We start from the raw sequence: 17,571 nt of genomic DNA, 5'->3' as shown, positions 1-17,571 counted from the left end.
AGTCAGGCTGTTTTTGAAATTCTCTTTGCTGTTGAAAGCCGTGCTTGAACATGGGGATACTTGCAGGGCAAGTGCACACTCTGGCAGGAGCCTGCCCTGTGAGCTGACACACGGGGCCCTGTCGTGGGCGGAACGTGGCAGCACTTGCTGGATGGAGACAGGGAAGCAGCAGCCCAGAGCCTGTGGCCTCTGCTCATGCACATGCACCGTTGCCCCATCAGACTTCTTTTACAAAGCACACATTGACAGAGAAAATTATTACGAATCTCAAGACCAAGAATACAGAGCATTAAGCCCCAAGTGCAAGGCCCACCACTTCTGAGCTCGGGGCCCTGTGTGACTGCACGGTCATGTGCCCAGAAGGCTGAACTGAGACCACGGACTTTGCTTAAGGTCATTTCCATACTAAAGGTTTGACTTTTTTATATAGTTAAGCATGTCCATCATTTATTTTAGTTTCTGGGTTTCCAGGTATTGCAAAGGCAAGTATGGGTTCTATTGCAAGAAGGAGGAATAAGAGCAGGGCAGTAAGTAGCCCATACCCATTACTAGGAGATGCTTATGGCAGGTTAGAGGGTGTGTGTGTGTGTGTGTGTGTGTGTGTGTGTGTGTGTGTGTTGGGGTTATCAAGGAGTCGATGAGACATAGGGATATTGGGTGACCTTCAAGTTATTTTTTGATGTGATAAACCTGGGAAATTACTTCCTGGGAGAGCCCCCTGGGAGGTTCTGCAGTGGGGCTCCCCACCTCGGGGAGAACACTTGTGAGTTATGGGCTAGCAAGAACAGCTGGCATTGGTTGAAATGTGCCAAATGCCACCCATGAGCTGTGTCACTGAATCCCCTCACCATCAGCCAGGCATCATCTCCCTCATTTCACCATGTGAAGCTGCCACCATATTAGCTCAGAAGTGCCCATTGCACTGGAGCAGTGTCCCCCAAGGGCACGGCCCTTGGCACCTGCGATACTTTCTTCACCTCAGCAGCTCCTTCCAGGCCCCCATCCTAAAGGTTGAGAGAAGCTCACGCCTCCTTTAGCTGGTGAGAAAATGGGCAGTTAGTCTGGCTCAGCACGGTCCCTGTGTAGTGAAACACCTTCCCTTCAGGCAGAGGCCCTGGTGGAGAGTGGAGAGCCATGTGTCCCGTGCCTCCTCCCTCACCCACTCAGCCCATCCTGGCACCCAGGGCCAGGGTGAGAGCTTCCCCACCCCATCCTCACCGCCCCCCATCCCGTCTCTTTTTCGCTGATCTCTTTTTTAACCTCTGAAACCAATGAAAGTGTGTGTGCTAACGCCCCTTGCAGAGCAGCAAGGTGTTTTAAAGACCTGCTTTATGTTGGTTTCTGGATAAAGTTACAAGGCCACACATTGTGTATTAGTCTGTGGACACCGAAACCATGTGTCAGTTCCTTCCCTGAATAGCCTGCTCATAGGGAACATCTAGGAAGTGGGCCCCACTCGTCCAGACTCGTTTTGCCAAAGCAGTGATTTTAGGCTCAGGGTTGTGTGGAGGGAAGCAGACAGACCTGGTCCAGAACCTGACTAGCAGGTGGCACTGGCCTGGTGCTTCGGCTCTGTGTCCTCCTCTGTGGCATGAGGGAGATGATGCCTGGCTAATGGCGAGGGGATTCAGTGCTACAGGTCACAGACGGTGCTTGGCACATCTTTCCTTATTTATATCACCACCACATTGAGAACTGTGCCCATAGTCTCTTTAAGCCTCTATTTCCTTACCAATAAAATGGGAATAATGCCTTAAGGAGATATGAATATTTTAGTGCAGGAATGTTGATGGAGGGCCTAGGACAGTGTCTGGCACACAGAAAGCATCTCACCTATAGTTACTATTATCATTGCAGCCCAATGAGAGAGCTGTCTTATATCTGGGACCCTCACAGATGTGAAATACATTAGAAAGTGCTATTTGGGCCAGTGTAGTAGACAGACTATAAACTTTGGGATGGAGAGATCTGGGTTCAAATTGTGGTTTCATAACCTGTTAGCTATATAACCTTGAACAAATAATTTAATTTGTCTGAGTCCAGTTTCTTCTTCAGTGAAAGGGTTTAGGAACATGACATGGTGTTGTAAGGCAGCCTTACACATAGACGCCAAAGACATCTATGCCATTCTGCATACTTTCATGTCCACTGTTGGAGTGTCAGGGAGATACAGAGTTGCAAAGCTGAAGGATTGTGTTAGCTAGGATAGGCTTGGTTCTGCTGCAGTAACAAATAACCCTTCATCTCAGTTCATTTCCCATTATGCTATGTGTCTAACATGGGCTGTCCTGGGGCAAGGATGGGATGTTCTGCTCCATGTAGTCACTCAGGAATCTGGGCTAACGGAGGCCCCCCCATTTTGCAGCCACATCATCTGGAGAACATAGCTTTTTCTGTGAGTGTGGCGAGGGAGGGACAGCTGCAGGGCCCCTCAGCAGCAACCCTGTGCTGAGACTCAGAAGTGACACATGTAACTTCTGCCTGGAGCCCTCTGGCCAGAATATTCAAAAGCCTGTGCCCAGTGTGCATAGGGGGCGGGGAGACATGGGGGGCAGATGGAATGCTTGTCAAGCATTAGTGTCTCTGCTGCGAGGCCCCATTTGTTGTCTCAGTGTAATTTCCAGGTTAGGGCCAGAGCAACTGGCGGTCCTGACTTCACAGCCAGCCAGGTCACTCCCAGGCCAGAAGGGAAAGAAATGTAGGCCTAATCCCCCCAGCTTGATGGATGCGGCTGAAAATGTGAACTCCCTTTGACCTCCGCCAGATGCTGGGAGGTGGGTGTGGTCTTATTGGGCAACTGAGTGCTCAAGTAATAGAAAGTAGAGGACAATCACATTTGATAAGCCACTCTTTGGGGGCCAGTTGAGGGGGTGTGGAGCGCTGTGATATTGTTGCATTTGTCTTCACTAAATATGTCACAAGGCCTTTAATGGCCCAGAGAAAAGCTGTATTTCTTGGGTTCCTCTGGGGCAGGTGACTGCTGTTTGCCGAGTGCCTGTGAGGGCCAGGCTGCACTCTTTGTTGCTTAAATGTATATGATTTCAGTTACATCCCACAGCACCCCTTTGAGCGAAGGTTATGATCTCCATTTTTCTTGTGAAACAGTGAGGCTTAGGAATGCTCACAGTTGTAGAGAAATAACAGCTTTTCCTATTCATGGGACATCACCAGCCAAGTGTGGTCCCAGGTTCAAAGCCAGTCTGTCTGCCTTTAACATCCATGTTCTTTTTATTTTATTTTATTTTTTTTACCATCTCACCTTGTCTTTCCATTGTGAAGCCCATGGAGGCTTAAAGCAATTGAAGAGATGCACATGTTTTTGTTTGTTAATAGAAGCTGTAAGAATCCGAATCATAATTGCAGTATTGTTTTTTGAACCCTAGTTATGTACCAACTCATTTAATCCTCAGAGCAACCCTATGATATACGTGCTTCTGCTGCCACCATCTTTAGATGAAGAAACTGAGGCCTGAAGAGACTGAATGACTTGCCCCACACCGCCCCTCGTGCACCTCCACACCACGCCCCACACCGCCCCTCGTGCACCTCCACACCACGCCCCACACTGCCCCTCGTGCACCTCCACACCACGCCCCACACCGCCCCTCGTGCACCTCCACACCACGCCCCACACGGTGCCCCGTACGTCCTCCACACCACGCCCCACACTGTTCCCCGTACGTCCTCCACACCACGCCCCACACTGTTCCCCGTACGTCCTCCACACCACGCCCCACACTGTTCCCCGTACGTCCTCCACACCACGCCCCACACTGCCCCTCGTGCACCTCCACACCACGCCCCACACTGTTCCCCGTACGTCCTCCACACCACGCCCCACACCGCCCCTCGTGCACCTCCACACCACGCCCCACACCGCCCCTCGTGCACCTCCACACCACGCCCCACACCGCCCCTCGTGCACCTCCACACCACGCCCCACACTGTTCCCCGTACGTCCTCCACACCACGCCCCACACTGTTCCCCGTACGTCCTCCACACCACGCCCCACACTGTTCCCCGTACGTCCTCCACACCACGCCCCACACTGTTCCCCGTGCGTCCTCCACACCACGCCCCACACTGTTCCCCGTACGTTCCTCCACACCACGCCCCACACCGCCCCTCGTGCACCTCCACACCACGCCCCACACTGTTCCCCGTACGTCCTCCACACCACGCCCCACACTGCCCCTCGTGCACCTCCACACCACGCCCCACACTGTTCCCCGTACGTCCTCCACACCACGCCCCACACTGTTCCCCGTACGTCCTCCACACCACGCCCCACACCGCCCCTCGTGCACCCTCACACCACGCCCACACTGTTCCCCGTACGTCCTCCACACCACGCCCCACACCGCCCCATCGTGCACCTCCACACCACGCCCCACACCGCCCCTCGTGCACCTCCACACCACGCCCCACACTGCCCCTCGTGCACCTCCACACCACGCCCCACACTGTTCCCCGTACGTCCTCCACACCACGCCCCACACTGTTCCCCGTACGTCCTCCACACCACGCCCCACACTGTTCCCCGTACGTCCTCCACACCACGCCCCACACTGTTCCCCGTACGTCCTCCACACCACGCCCCACACTGCCCCTCGTCCGCCCTCCACACCACGCCCCACACTGCCCCTCGTCCATCCTCCACACCACGCCCCACACCGCCCCTCGTGCACCTCCACACCACGCCCCACACTGCCCCTCGTGCACCTCCACACCACGCCCCACACTGTTCCCCGTACGTCCTCCACACCACGCCCCACACTGTGCCCCGTACGTCCTCCACACCACGCCCCACACTGTTCCCCGTACGTCCTCCACACCACGCCCCACACTGTTCCCCGTACGTCCTCCACACCACGCCCCACACTGTCCCTCGTCCGTCCTCCACACCACGCCCCACACTGCCCCTCGTCCATCCTCCACACCACGCCCCACACCGCCCCTCGTGCACCTCCACACCACGCCCCACACTGCCCCTCGTGCACCTCCACACCACGCCCCACACGGTTCCCCGTACGTCCTCCACACCACGCCCCACACTGTTCCCCGTACGTCCTCCACACCACGCCCCACACTGTTCCCCGTACGTCCTCCACACCACGCCCCACACTGTTCCCCGTACGTCCTCCACACCACGCCCCACACTGTTCCCCGTACGACCTCCACACCACGCCCCACACTGTTCCCCGTACGTCCTCCACACCACGCCCCACACCGCCCCTCGTGCACCTCCACACCACGCCCCACACCGCCCCTCGTGCACCTCCACACCACGCCCCACACTGTTCCCCGTACGTCCTCCACACCACGCCCCACACTGTTCCCCGTACGTCCTCCACACCACGCCCCACACTGCCCCTCGTCCATCCTCCACACCACGCCCCACACTGCCCCTCGTCCATCCTCCACACCACACCACTGCTCACACCACGCCCCACACCAGTGCTCACACCACGCCCCACACCAGTGCTCACACCATGCCCCACATCATCGCTCGCACTGAGCACTGTGTTCCTTCTGAGCAGGTGTTTGTGTCCACTCCCCTCCTCAGATGAGTCAGGACCATGTGCGTCTGGGGAGCAAGGCGGTGCTTACTGAAGAGGTCTCTTTAAGCGATGCTTTTTGGTATGAGAAACGGACTCTGTGGCAGAAAAGCATTTTTTGATGCTCATAAAATTTAATGTTTTTCACTACTGTCTTTCTTTTGAAACGTGGGCGTAATTTATTGAGCTGTGTTTAAAATATTCAGGAGGTCTCTATGTATTCCTTCTGAGGAAATGTGATTAAAAATGCACACTTGGCCTCCCCCGATTTCTGGAAGACATTAGAGTATGACAGAGGGCCACATAACTTCAGAATTTACATCTTTATATGAGATTCTGTGTTCTCCAGCACGCAACACAATAAATATAAAAGCAACACTTCAGGGTGAAATATTTTCTGGAGAAGATGGAATTGGGGCATGAGTGTGATATTATAACACTTCCTTGTGCAGCAGCCAGTTATCAGGAGTAAGCAGCAGCTGCCCCAGGGTGAGTCCCACTGTGTGCCAGCCAGGGGCTCGCGGTCAGCAGTGGTCCCACTGTGTGCCAGCCAGGGGCTCCGCGGTCAGCACTGGTTCCCATGTGGTTTTCCCACCAGCCTGCCTGCTCCATACGACGGATTCCCACTTTGTAGATGAGGAGACAGAGCAGAGGAGTGCGGGTTTGAAAGTGGTGGGCTTGGGTTTGAACTTGCTCCTGTCTCCTGCTGGCTCACCTCCTCCCACCTGCAAGTCAGCTCCCAGTCACTCCTGGAGCCCTCCCCTGGCCTCTGTGCTCCTGTGCCACTGGCACCCTGCGTGGGAACTGTCACCGTCTGATCCCCAGAGACAGGGCGCTTCCTGAGCGTCACCACGAATGCCCAGCCCAGGGCAGTGCCTGGCCCCTGGGTGAATGAAGAAGTGTGCGGAGGTGCAAGTGCCATAGATAGGAGGGGCTCTGTCAAGTAATGGCCCTGGAACCGAGAGAGGACGCGTGGTAGGCGTGAGCATGGCTCAGGGTTCAGGTCCCAAGCGCTCTGTTTATCAGTCTTGAACAGGACTAAACCCGTGCAAGGACCCAGTCCCTCTTCTGCTAATGGGGTTGATAGCTGGAACATGGAAACCACCAGGGTAGGGATTCTTTCTCTTTAGTTTGCCAGTACGTCCACAGTGCTTAAGCAGGGCCCGGGAGATGGCAGTTGTTCAGTAGGAATTTGTTGAATGAATGGATCTGGGAATGTTCAGATACTGAAGATGGATTTCTAAGAGAAAGAATATGCTGTGGACAGGCCTTATAAGGTTGCTTGGGCATGAGATAATGTAGGGACAATGTATAGACCTGGGGCCAGCACAGAGTATGTGCTCAGTAAATGTTCTTAATGATTAGGCCCCCCTCCCCTACCTTCCTCCCTCCTGTCCTCTCTCCCCCTCCTCCCCCTCCTCCTCAGCTGCCTGCCCAGCAGGCTGGAGAAGGCTTCTGTGCTGGGGAGGCAGAAGGCCAACGTGGGATCCTGGAGGTCGATAGTCATTTCTGTGAACAAGCCTGTAACCACAGTGCTTCAGAAAGGAGAGGCCAGCAGAGCCTTTTAAAGTAATTCTTGACCCATTTTCACAAGCCCAGCCAGGCAGTGCTTTGTCCTTGTAATGGAGTATAATTACAGCCATTGTGTGATGCCAGGTAAACCACCTTGTCTGCTGTGTTAACAGAAGAGAATCTTTGCCCTCGTACCCTCCATCCCCCACCCCCATTGATCCAGCAGAAGTAATTAGCCCCAGAAGTGTCTGGGTTTGTCACTGGCTTTGGCAGCCATCCCACGTGAGAAAAGTGGAGTCTGTGAGACCTGTGCTCAAGCCAGGGCGGTGAGCTGCCGGGACAGCGTTGTCGGCCGGGTGCACAGAGCTCCTGTGGGAGCTCTGGGTAACCAAAAGAGGGTGTGTCTGCTGTCACCTGCTGTAATCATCTCTGTGTGACTGTGGGCTAGTGTCCTAGCCCCTTTGGCCTATTCCCTCCCCTGTAAAATGGGACAACAGTAGCGCCCAGCAGTGTGTAAGGCTGCAGGTGTGGGTTGTATACCACACGGGCGTGTGGCTCTAGGGGCCAAGCTCCACTCACTGAGCCAGGACCCCTGGGCCCGTGGCCACCCAGACAGGGCACCTTTCTCTTCCTTGTGCAGAAGAGCCTTTATTTGTGGCCCTGGAAGTACTCGACATAGAGTAAGTGCGCAGAAAATGGTAACTGCTGTTACTACCATTGAGGAATTGTTTATGGAGAAGATGGACGAATGGACCAAGGCGGTTGGGGAGTGACACAAACTGAGATTGGAGCTTTGGAGGGTGAAGAGGATTTTAAGAGGTGTGACTGGGAGGGAGGTGCAGGTGCAGGTGCGGACATAATCGTGACCAGTGTCAATATTTCCCTTGAATATTTTCTCGCTGCCCTTCCCACTCACCCCTCCTGCCGTTGCTTGTGTGCCATGCCAAGGGAATTAGTGGGAAGCCATTGAAGGTTATTCTTAGACTCTGTATTAAGGAGACATTTTAATGTACTGCACGCAGGGTACCCATTACACAGTCCCATCCAAGGCCAGTCCTACTTCCTGCTTGACCCTCTGTTACCCCACCTCCATTATGGAAGCAGATTACAGATATCATCTCATTTTATTTGTCAAAATAGTGGAAGGTTTTAAGCAGAGAAGGGACATGATTTGGTTTGGGTTTTAGGGGTCCTGTTTGAGCATCAGCCTGGGGTTGGGTGGAGGACAGAGGGGCAGCAGATGCAGGGGCAGGCTGTGGGAGTAGGGGTGCTTCAGAACCAAGGCTGTGTGGCAGGGATGGGGAAGAGGGAGCAGATCTGAGAGAGGTGAAGGCCGTGGATTCTAGATGTTTTCGTGGTGCCTTTTTCATGGCGTGGCAGTGGCTAGCAGTTACGGAGTGCCTGATGCATGCAGGCTCTAAGCTAAGCACTCCTATGTATGAACTCACCTAAACCTCCCAAAGCCCTGTGCAATTCACTCTCAGAGTCCTCATTTCATGGATAAGAAACGGAGGCCCAGAGAGGTAAAAGCAGCTTGTCCAGTCACAGCCAGGAAGGGGAAGCGGGGCTTGACCCCAGCTCTTCCGGCCCTGAGTCTGCACCTTAGACGCTGTGCTGGGCTGTCTCTGGCGATGCCCAGCAGGCTGAGGGGCTTAGAGAGCCTCACAGCGCACAGCGCCTCCTGTGCTCGGCATGATGCTCCTTCAGCAGGCCTGTGGCTCCCGCCTGGCTTGGCTTTTGTCTCCGCTCATTGCTCATTTGTCTCAAACAACCTCCAGGAAGGTGTGGGCTGGGGTTTTATTATTGACATTTCCGCATACTCTGCCTTTGCTCCTTCAGGGCCATTGGTGGGAAGGCAGGAAGGAGAGGTGTTGTGTGGGCTGGGAGCTGCTGCTGCCTGCATGGTGCGCAGCCTCTCTCCACCCTCGCCTCACGGATTCTCTGACAGGTCGCCTGTCAGGAGGAACGAGGACCAGCCCGTGTCTGAGCTGTAACAGTTCCCCAACGTCTGTTTCTCAGAGGCGCCCCATTATTAATTGAGCTGTTGTTAGCTCAGGGTGTTCCTTTCTTCCCATGAAAGCGTAATCCAGCCCCGTGTTTTTAAGTGGCTCTTCTCTCAAGCTCGGCACTCTGAGCATAGAGGGGCTTGTTACAGAGGCGATTAAGGGCGTCTCTTTTGCATGGGAACTTACTGCTGGGGCTTCCGTACAAGCACCCACTCAGCTCAGCAGCTCTGTAATGAGCCCGCACAGCACCGTCTCGGTGGCACTTCAGGATGGGTCTGCCTCCCAGGCTTCTCATGAGTGTCACTTGGCGGCTCTACCAGGTGATGCTGAGGAGGATCAGTTCTGAGATAACAGGGCTCCTGCCTCAGCAGGACGCGCCTGAGCATCCACCGGGTCAGTCCCACTTGCAGCTTAATCCAAGCAAAAGGCAGACTGACTGCAGGAGCAAAGAAACTGGAGAGACCCCAACGCCGTGAGGTACAGGGCTGCAAGCTCCCGGGGCAGACTGACCCCTACTGCAGGCTACTGACTTGGGACAATCGCTTTACCTTTCGGAGCCTTGCTTTCATCATCTGTAAAATGGGCATACAGCTCTACCTCCAGGTTGCTATGTGTGCTGATGTTTAAAACTCCTCGAATGTTGCCCAACCCCAGGAGTGCTCGTTATGATTATTTAGGGATCATTGCCTGTGGCAAGCACTGGGTAGCTACCCTAACTCTATTACTGCTTTGTTCCTCATGGCAAACCTATGCAATAGAGGACAATATCCTCATGTGTCACATGATATAAAGACATAGGCTTTGGAGCCATGGAAACTAGAGTTTGAATTTCAGCTGCCACTTGTGAGCTGTGTAAATTGGAGCAGTTTGTTACCTCACCTCCCTCCTCTGGTAAATGGGCATGATCAGGCAGGAAGGGCTCAGCAAGCCAGGGCCAAAGAGTGATGGCAGCTGTAATTTTCAGGACTTCTCTGACCTGTGTCCCTTGCTAGGTCTGGACCTGCACTATTTCAGTGATCATTTTTAATTTCCTTAGTCTTCAAGCCTAAGTGACACTCTACAAGGAAACAATGTGCATCTAAAAGAACAGCAGATGTTGAGAGCATTGGTTCTATCTTATTTTTCAATTCGCGTAAATTTTATCCAAAATGGTCATATTCTGGCTTTCTTTTTTTCATCATTGTTTGTCATAACTTCTAATAATTAATGCAAAACATTATTTCAGAAATAGCATGTGTATTGTGTATAGTTGCATCTCAACCTATCTGGTGAAGAACTAACTTTTAAAAAAATTACAATTCATTACAGACTAATACTTTTGTAAAATACTTTTAAAAATCTAGAAAAAGTATGGACTTCCTGGATTTCACAGCTTTATGAAATTGCTTTCAGTGTTTCGAAATGCTTCAGGTCATGGTCAGTGCTTGTCCCAGACTGGAGCCAACAGCCTGCATCCCAGCCAGTTCCCGGGCCCCCGTGGGCAGCTCTGAGCTCTGACTGCTGGGCTGTGCGAGAGGAAGGCCGCACGTGGTTCGGCCATCAATGCTGCTGGCGGGCAGGCCTGCGCAGTGCCCTCTGGCTGGTGGCTTCTGCAGCTCAGTGAGAACTCGGTAGTTAAGAACTGACCAATAGAAGAGCTTCTGTGACATCCCTGTTTTATAAATGAAGAACTGAAAAACTGGCTTCTAAAACTGGGAATGGCCCCATGCAGTTCCGACCTAAGTGTGTGAAGTCCTTCCCCTGGGTCTTCACCAGCGGGTCCCGAAGCTGATGCAGCATCACATCACTGGGCCTCTGAGTCAGAGTTTCTGGGAGTGGGCCCGGGAACCCGCATTTCTCAGAAGCCCTCCAAGTGGCTGATGATCAGCTTGCTCAGGGCATCCTGGGCCACACTGCTCTACTTTCCTCCTGAACCCCTGAAGGGCTGCCTTTCTACCTCACCCTGAGATGGAGTTCGAAGAGCACAGACAGGACCATCCCCATCCTGCCACTTCCTGACTCTGAGCCTCTGGCCTCATCCTTAGGAAGGCAGGCCCACCTTGCAGGAGGGTCCCAAGGGTCACATGAGCTGCCGGATGTGATGCCTGGAAAAGGCCTGGCACGGGATTGGTGCTCCACTGTGTGTGAAGGCACATGGGCACTGGTGAGGTCTCATCTTCACCAGGCAGGTGCAGTGTCGTCATCCCAGGAGGAGGTTCCAGGTCCCTCCCACAGCCGGGTAAATGGGCCTAAACCAGCTGTGCGTCTGTCAAAGGGGGTTGATTTTAAGGCATCTAAGTGAACATTCTGGGAGAGTTGGGTACATGACCAGGAAGAGCTTGGGTTGCTCTTAAAATTGGGGAGTGGGAATGTCTTGATCTAATTGATCTGGAAGTGTCTAATTAGGGAGCCGAAGGAGGGCCATGCGTGGTTTGCTGGGATGCGATTAGATAGACCATCCTACATGAAAGGAAATGCCAGAGGCATTCTTTTTAAAATTTATAATCCTTTCATGATTTGACAGGTAATTATGATAATTCGGGGATTTTCACAGCCTTAAAAGCTTTTTCACAGCCACATGATTTTTGGAGATAGTCTTCCCTGATGCTCCAGCTGGAATGATTGCTCAGTCGCTGAAGCTCCAAAGGCCTCATCTTCCTAAGCCCAACTCAGATGCCACCGTCTTGGTGACGCTTTCCCTCCATCCCGTATGCCAGGGACACCAAATGGGTGTTGTGGTGTGAGCCAGCACATGGGGACTACCTGGGCATCTTCCTGAGGAATGAGTGCTGCAGTCGACTAGTGATGTCTGCCTGGGCCAGACCTCGGGCAAGGGGAGCTGAGCCTGATCTATTTCATCCCTTCCCAGTGGCTGGGCATTCGGGTAGGTTCCAGCATTTGGAACTAAACTCCTGCTCTGAGTATATGTATAAAATACAGGGGCAGCATAACTGCCCAGCAGGGACTTGCCAAGTCACAGATGAGGGATTTTGAAAGTTTGATAGATGTTGCCAAACACCCCTGTGTCTTAAACTTCTTAAATTTTTCTTGGCATCTTCTCACCAACCTAAAGCATGAAACCCAAGTGGTGAGTGGTAAGCATTTACACCATATTACTTATGGGGTGTGCATTTTCCAAGCACAACTCCGGAGCACGCCAGGTGGGCTCCTTGGGCCGTTCGGAGAATCAGGGCTCCATGCTTAGCCCTTTGGCCCACACTGGTCAGTGTTTGAAGCTGCATCAGTGGAGATTAGTGTACCTCCGCTTGGCATTTGCTTTTGTTTTGTCACTGCCATTAGTGTTGCCAAATGGCACCTCCTCCTAACTGCTTTCAGATTAATTTTTTTTTAATTAAATCTTTATTGTTCAGATTATTACATTTGTTCCTCTTTTTTTTCCCCCCATAACTCCCCTCCTCCCAGTTCCCGCCCCACCCTCCGCCCTCACTCCCCACCCACTGTCCTCATCCATAGGTGCACGATTTTTGTCCAGTCTCTTCCCGCATCTCCCACACCCCTTTCCCCCCCAGGAATAGTCAGTCCATTCCCTTTCTATGTCCCTGATTCTATTATAATCACCAGTTCATTCTGTTCATCAGATTATTTATTCACTTGATTCTTAGATTCACTTGTTGATAGATGCATATTTGTTGTTCATAATTTGTATCTTTACCTTTTTCTTCCTCTTCCTCTTCTTAAAGGATACCTTTCAGCATTTCATATAATCCTGGTTTGGTGGTGATGAACTCCTTTAGCTTTTCCTTATCTGTGAAGCTCTTTATCTGACCTTCAATTCTGAATGATAGCTTTGCTGGATAAAGTAATCTTGGTTGTAGGTTCTTGGTATTCATCACTTTGAATATTTCTTGCCACTCCCTTCTGGCCTGCAAAGTTTCTGTTGAGAAATCAGCTGACAGTCGTATGGGTATTCCCTTGTAGGTAACTGAGTTTCTTTCTCTTGCTGTTTTTAAGATTCTCTCTTTATCTTTTGCTCTTGGCATTTTAATGATGATGTGTCTTGGTGTGGTCCTCTTTGGATTCCTTTTGTTTGGGGTTCTCCGTGCTTCTTGGACCTGTAAGTCCATTTCTTTCACCAGGTGGGGGAAGTTTTCTGTCATTATTTCTTCAAATAGGTTTTCAATATCTTGCTCTCTCTCATCTTCTGGCACCCCTATAATTCTGATGTTGGTACGCTTGAAGCTGTCCCAGAGGCTCCTTACACTATGCTCGCATTTTTGGATTCTTTTTTCATTTTGCTTTTCCGGTTGGGTGTTTTTTGCTTCCTCGCATTTCAAATCATTGACTTGATTCTTGCGCTCCTCTGGTCCGCTGTCGGGAGTCTGTATAATATTCGTTATTTCAGTCCGTGTATGCTTAATTTCTAGTTGGTTCCCCAATATAAGATCGAGGGTCTCATTAGTTTTCTTGTAGATCTCATTAAGTTTATCGGCGGCTTCTAAACAGTTCTTGAGAGACCTTAAAAGTGTGGTTCTGAACTCTATATCTTCCATTGACAATTTTGTCCTGTTTCTTTGTCTCCGCATTTTGTTATGCTTCCTTGGTGCACCCCCTAGTGGTCTTTGTTCGCAGTCTTATAGTTAAATCTTGATTGTTGTAGCTAATTCCAGGGAGGGTTTGACCTCCAGGCCAAGTGGCTATGAGAATCAGCTGTGTCAGCAGTGAGAGAACTTCTGTCCTCTAGGGAGGTGCTAATCTGGCGTTTGCCTGAGGCTATCCGGCAAATGCCTGTGTGCAGGGCTTGGGCGGGGCGGGTCGCACAGGCTCAACAGGGTGGGCTGGAGAGAGCAGTTATGGCGGCTCTCAGTCCTGTCCCCAGGGGCTCTGCCTCTCTGAGTCCCAGCACCCGCTGCAAAGCTCAGAGAGAAAGCTGCACTCGCTCTGACCGAAGCCAGACAGTCCCGCTTCTCCCGTTTGAGTCTGGGTCGCTAAAGACTCGCCCGGATCTGGAGCTCAGAGTCTGCGACTCCCTCCCGATTGAAAACGCCAACCGCGCCCTCCGCCGCCAGCCCGCTCGCGCACTCCGCACCTCAGAATTTGACTTCAGCACTGCGCCTCCTCTGAGTGTCCGTATGCGTTTCTCTTTCCTCCTAGTTGTAGGACTTCCACTCAGCCAGCGTTCCTGTGGTTCTGGGTGATGTCCCTTCCGTTTTTTGGTTTCACTTTTGAAGTAGTTGTTCAAAGCAGCAAACTCCGGCGTTAACCTATGCCGCCATCTTGGTTCTCCTCAGATTAATTTTTAAGGGAATAAAAGTGCAGAGAGTAGAAGAAATATGGCAAACTCTCAGAATGGCCCTGAGCGTCGGTGGTGCGGAGCAAGGTGAGTGCCCGCAGTGAGTGAAGGTGCAGAGCGGCCGGGGAGGCTGCCTGGCATGTGCCAAGGCCGACTGGAGAAGTGGCTGCACAAGGTTTCCTCGGGGGTGGCATTCCCGACCCCCATCTTCCTTCCAAGTCTCCCTCTCTCCCTGAGCTTTACCTAATTTGACTTTCAGGATGTGAACCCTTGACTTCCTTCCCCAGCACCAAGAGCAACACCTGGCATATGGCTCCCAGTCCTGTTGGTGGCATTTGTACTTTGGGGACAGTGAGTCTCCACAGCTGCCCCAGCTCCTTGGTGCAGCACATATAGCCCTGTCCCTCTGGCCCTGGGAGCCCTGCTGTCCTCCTCCATTTCCCTTTCTGAGATCACCCAGCGTGTAAACCAGCTCTCACTCACGGGCATTCGCCAGGCCCAGACATGGCGCTGGGCCTGCTAGTAGCTCATTTCTGCCACACAGTGGCCCAGGGAGTCCGGATGGTTTTATAGGTGAATAGCACAGGCTCAGAGGTGAGTGACTGGCCCCAGGCACATGGTGCTGTGACCAAGCACAGGCTTGTCTTGCACCAGAGTCTGAGTCCTTAACCACCTCTCTCAACTGCCCCCTGTCAGCCTCTGAGCCTGGGCACCCGACCTTTCCTCCGCTGGGTGTGCCTTTCTCCTCTGTCTCCTGGGTGACCTGCCGCTCAGCATGGTTATGGACGATAGGAGACTGAGTGAAAGTCAGTGAGACACGGAGGGAGAGGGCAGAGGGCAGGTCAGAGAGGCTGGTGCTGGATCTTGGATCTTGCAGGCCTCTTATGGCGTCTGGACAGTGGGAAGCTGTCCTAAGGCCATAAGAGGCCTGTGAGATCTGGCACCAGCAGGTGACGGTGTCCGACCTTGTTTGGGAAGATCGCTCTGCCTGCTTGGCAGAGAATGAATTGGAGGGCACCTGTTCTCTCTGTCTGTTCCCTGCGATTCTGTGTAGCTGTTGAAAATGAGGAATGAGGTCAGATGACACCTGTAAGTGCCCTCAGAACCTGTAGAAATTCCAGCCGGCCGTGGTGTAGCCTGCCTTTATTTTTGTGACAATAGGAGCTATTTGTGATCTCAGATTCCTCTTCCAAGGCTCACTCTGAGTTTCAAATTCATTTCTAGTTATTCTAGAATTTGGAAAGCGTTATTTGAGGACAATTAAGTTCACTACAGTTTTGTAAGATGAAAGCTGTTTACATCAATGGCTCTATGTAGGGATATATGATCTGAAAATTCAGAATCTCAGAGCTGAGCTTAATAACAACAAGCACTGCAGGCAATGGCTGCGGGAAATGATTTCATCCAATGTTGTGTCCGCACGGCCATCGGATTCCATCCCATTCCCTAGGGGAATGAAAGCCCTCCCTGACGTGGTCAACTCACGTTCCTGGCTGCAAACGAGAAGCAGGGTTTTGACAGCTCACCATAAACACCACTGGAGGCTGGGATGTTTTGATGTTTTATGCACTTATGGGAAATTGTTTTAACGCGCTGGCTCCCATTGAAGAGCAAAATAAAAACAAAGCAAAAGCCTGCTTTGCATTGGAAGTGAGGGTGGCGTTTATTTAAAGCTTGAATTTGTGGGGGCATAGTAGCAGGTATTCAGCATTAATATCTCCAGTCACGTGTTTCCTGCTAACGGGGAGGTAACTGGATGCTCAGCCCGAGGAAGCTCACGCAGGGTTATGTGGTTACCACGTGGAGAACCACACAGGCATTGTTAGTGGTACTGTATTTATTTGTGAAAAGCCCAAACAGATCATGTTCAGCTGCTTTTATACAGAAGGAAGAAGGCAGCGGAGAATATTAGAATATTCACTTTAGGTCTGTACAGTGAAGCAGGCTGTGTGCAGGCTCGGCGGCTCATTCCCCCTTGCTCATCACACAGCCTTGCAGTGTCTTTTGGGCCACATGCGCTGTGCATTCCACAGGGCTTTGAGAGTGGGCGCCTGAGGGGCAGAGAGGGGGCCCTTTCTAGACTGGGGCTCCCACAGCAAGTGTGGCGGCCTCAGGATTACAGCCAGAGCCTCACACTTTTCACACTGGTTTCACTGTGGCTCCCTTCAGTTCCATGTAAAGAGTTTTAATTCTTTCTAAGAGTCTAAGGGGTAATTCTGGCTGATAAATGAAAGAGCGCACCTTATTAGCAAACTAAAAAGCAAGGAGGAGTAGAAAGAATGCACCTTGAGGAATGTTAATATTCTGATGTATGTACTTTTTTGCCTTTTAGCCTATATATAACAACCTGTCCAAAAAAAAGGAGGGCTCCCTTTATCCCTCCTGAGGCATTAAGACTTGGGTTAACAATCTTCTTTTGTAATACATTTTTATTGATTTCAGAGAGGAAGGGAGAGGGAGAGAGAGATAGAAACATCAATGATGACAGAGAATCATTGATCAGCTGCCTCTTGCATGCCCCCTGCTGGGGATTGAATCTGCAACCTGGCATGTGCCGTGACCGGGAATGGAACCGTGACCTCCTGTTTCATAGGTCGACGCTCCACCACTGAGTCATGCCAGCAATCCTTTTTTTAAAAAAACTTCTTCTAATATCCCTTCTTATGTCTGACATTACATTTTTTTGTGGTTTTCAGAACCCAGGCCCCGAGGAACAGAAATGGTCAGTCATTCTAATTGTGCCACTAGTGGGACATAACTCAGATTAGAAAGAAAACTTTGGCTAGAAAAGTGTTCATTAATAATAAAAGCCTAAGGTACAAAAGTGACCTGATACAGCCGTGTTCTGACCATAAGTTGTGGACTGTCGATACCATAGTGTTAAAATCAACCAAGTAAATAAATGTGTTGTGCACGGTTGGATTGTGTAGCTCGTAGGTGACCAGTGTTACCTCTCCAGCCCAACGACCCCTGAGGCCTTGCTGACAGGTGTGGGCCCAGAGGAGGCGGGAGAGTCCTGGGGAGGCTCTGCCCTCGGAGCCTCACTATCTCGTCTTGTGTGTTCCAGGTGGCGGAGATGCACGGAGAGCTGATCGAGTTCAACGAGCGCCTGCACCGGGCCCTGGTGGCCAAGGAAGCCCTCGTGTCCCAGATGAGGCAGGAGCTCATCGACCTCCGGGGACCGGTGAGTGACTCAGGATGCCTCGGCTGCGCCACTCTGCCCTGTCTCTGTCTGTCCACCCAGCCCTTCCTGTCCACAGCCCC

The 17,571-nt window shown here is 51.9% G+C and overlaps 1 protein-coding gene across 9 annotated transcripts in view; it reads left to right on the top strand.

Annotated features, from left to right (window-relative positions):
• Positions 1-17,571, top strand: part of SNX29 (sorting nexin 29) — a 453,538-nt gene that overhangs the window by 273,864 nt on the left and 162,103 nt on the right. For all 9 annotated transcript variants that reach the window (XM_036308068.1, XM_036308069.1, XM_036308070.1 and 6 more), the window contains one exon: positions 17,375-17,491. In XM_036308068.1, coding sequence (XP_036163961.1) covers positions 17,375-17,491 — 117 coding nt within the window. The remainder of the gene's footprint in view (positions 1-17,374; positions 17,492-17,571) is intronic.

Source organism: Myotis myotis, unplaced genomic scaffold, assembly GCF_014108235.1.
Source record: "Myotis myotis isolate mMyoMyo1 unplaced genomic scaffold, mMyoMyo1.p scaffold_m19_p_5, whole genome shotgun sequence".
NCBI lineage: Eukaryota > Metazoa > Chordata > Mammalia > Chiroptera > Vespertilionidae > Myotis > Myotis myotis.
The sequence above is the reverse complement of the archived record's forward strand: the minus strand, read 5'-3'. Positions and strand labels throughout refer to the sequence as shown.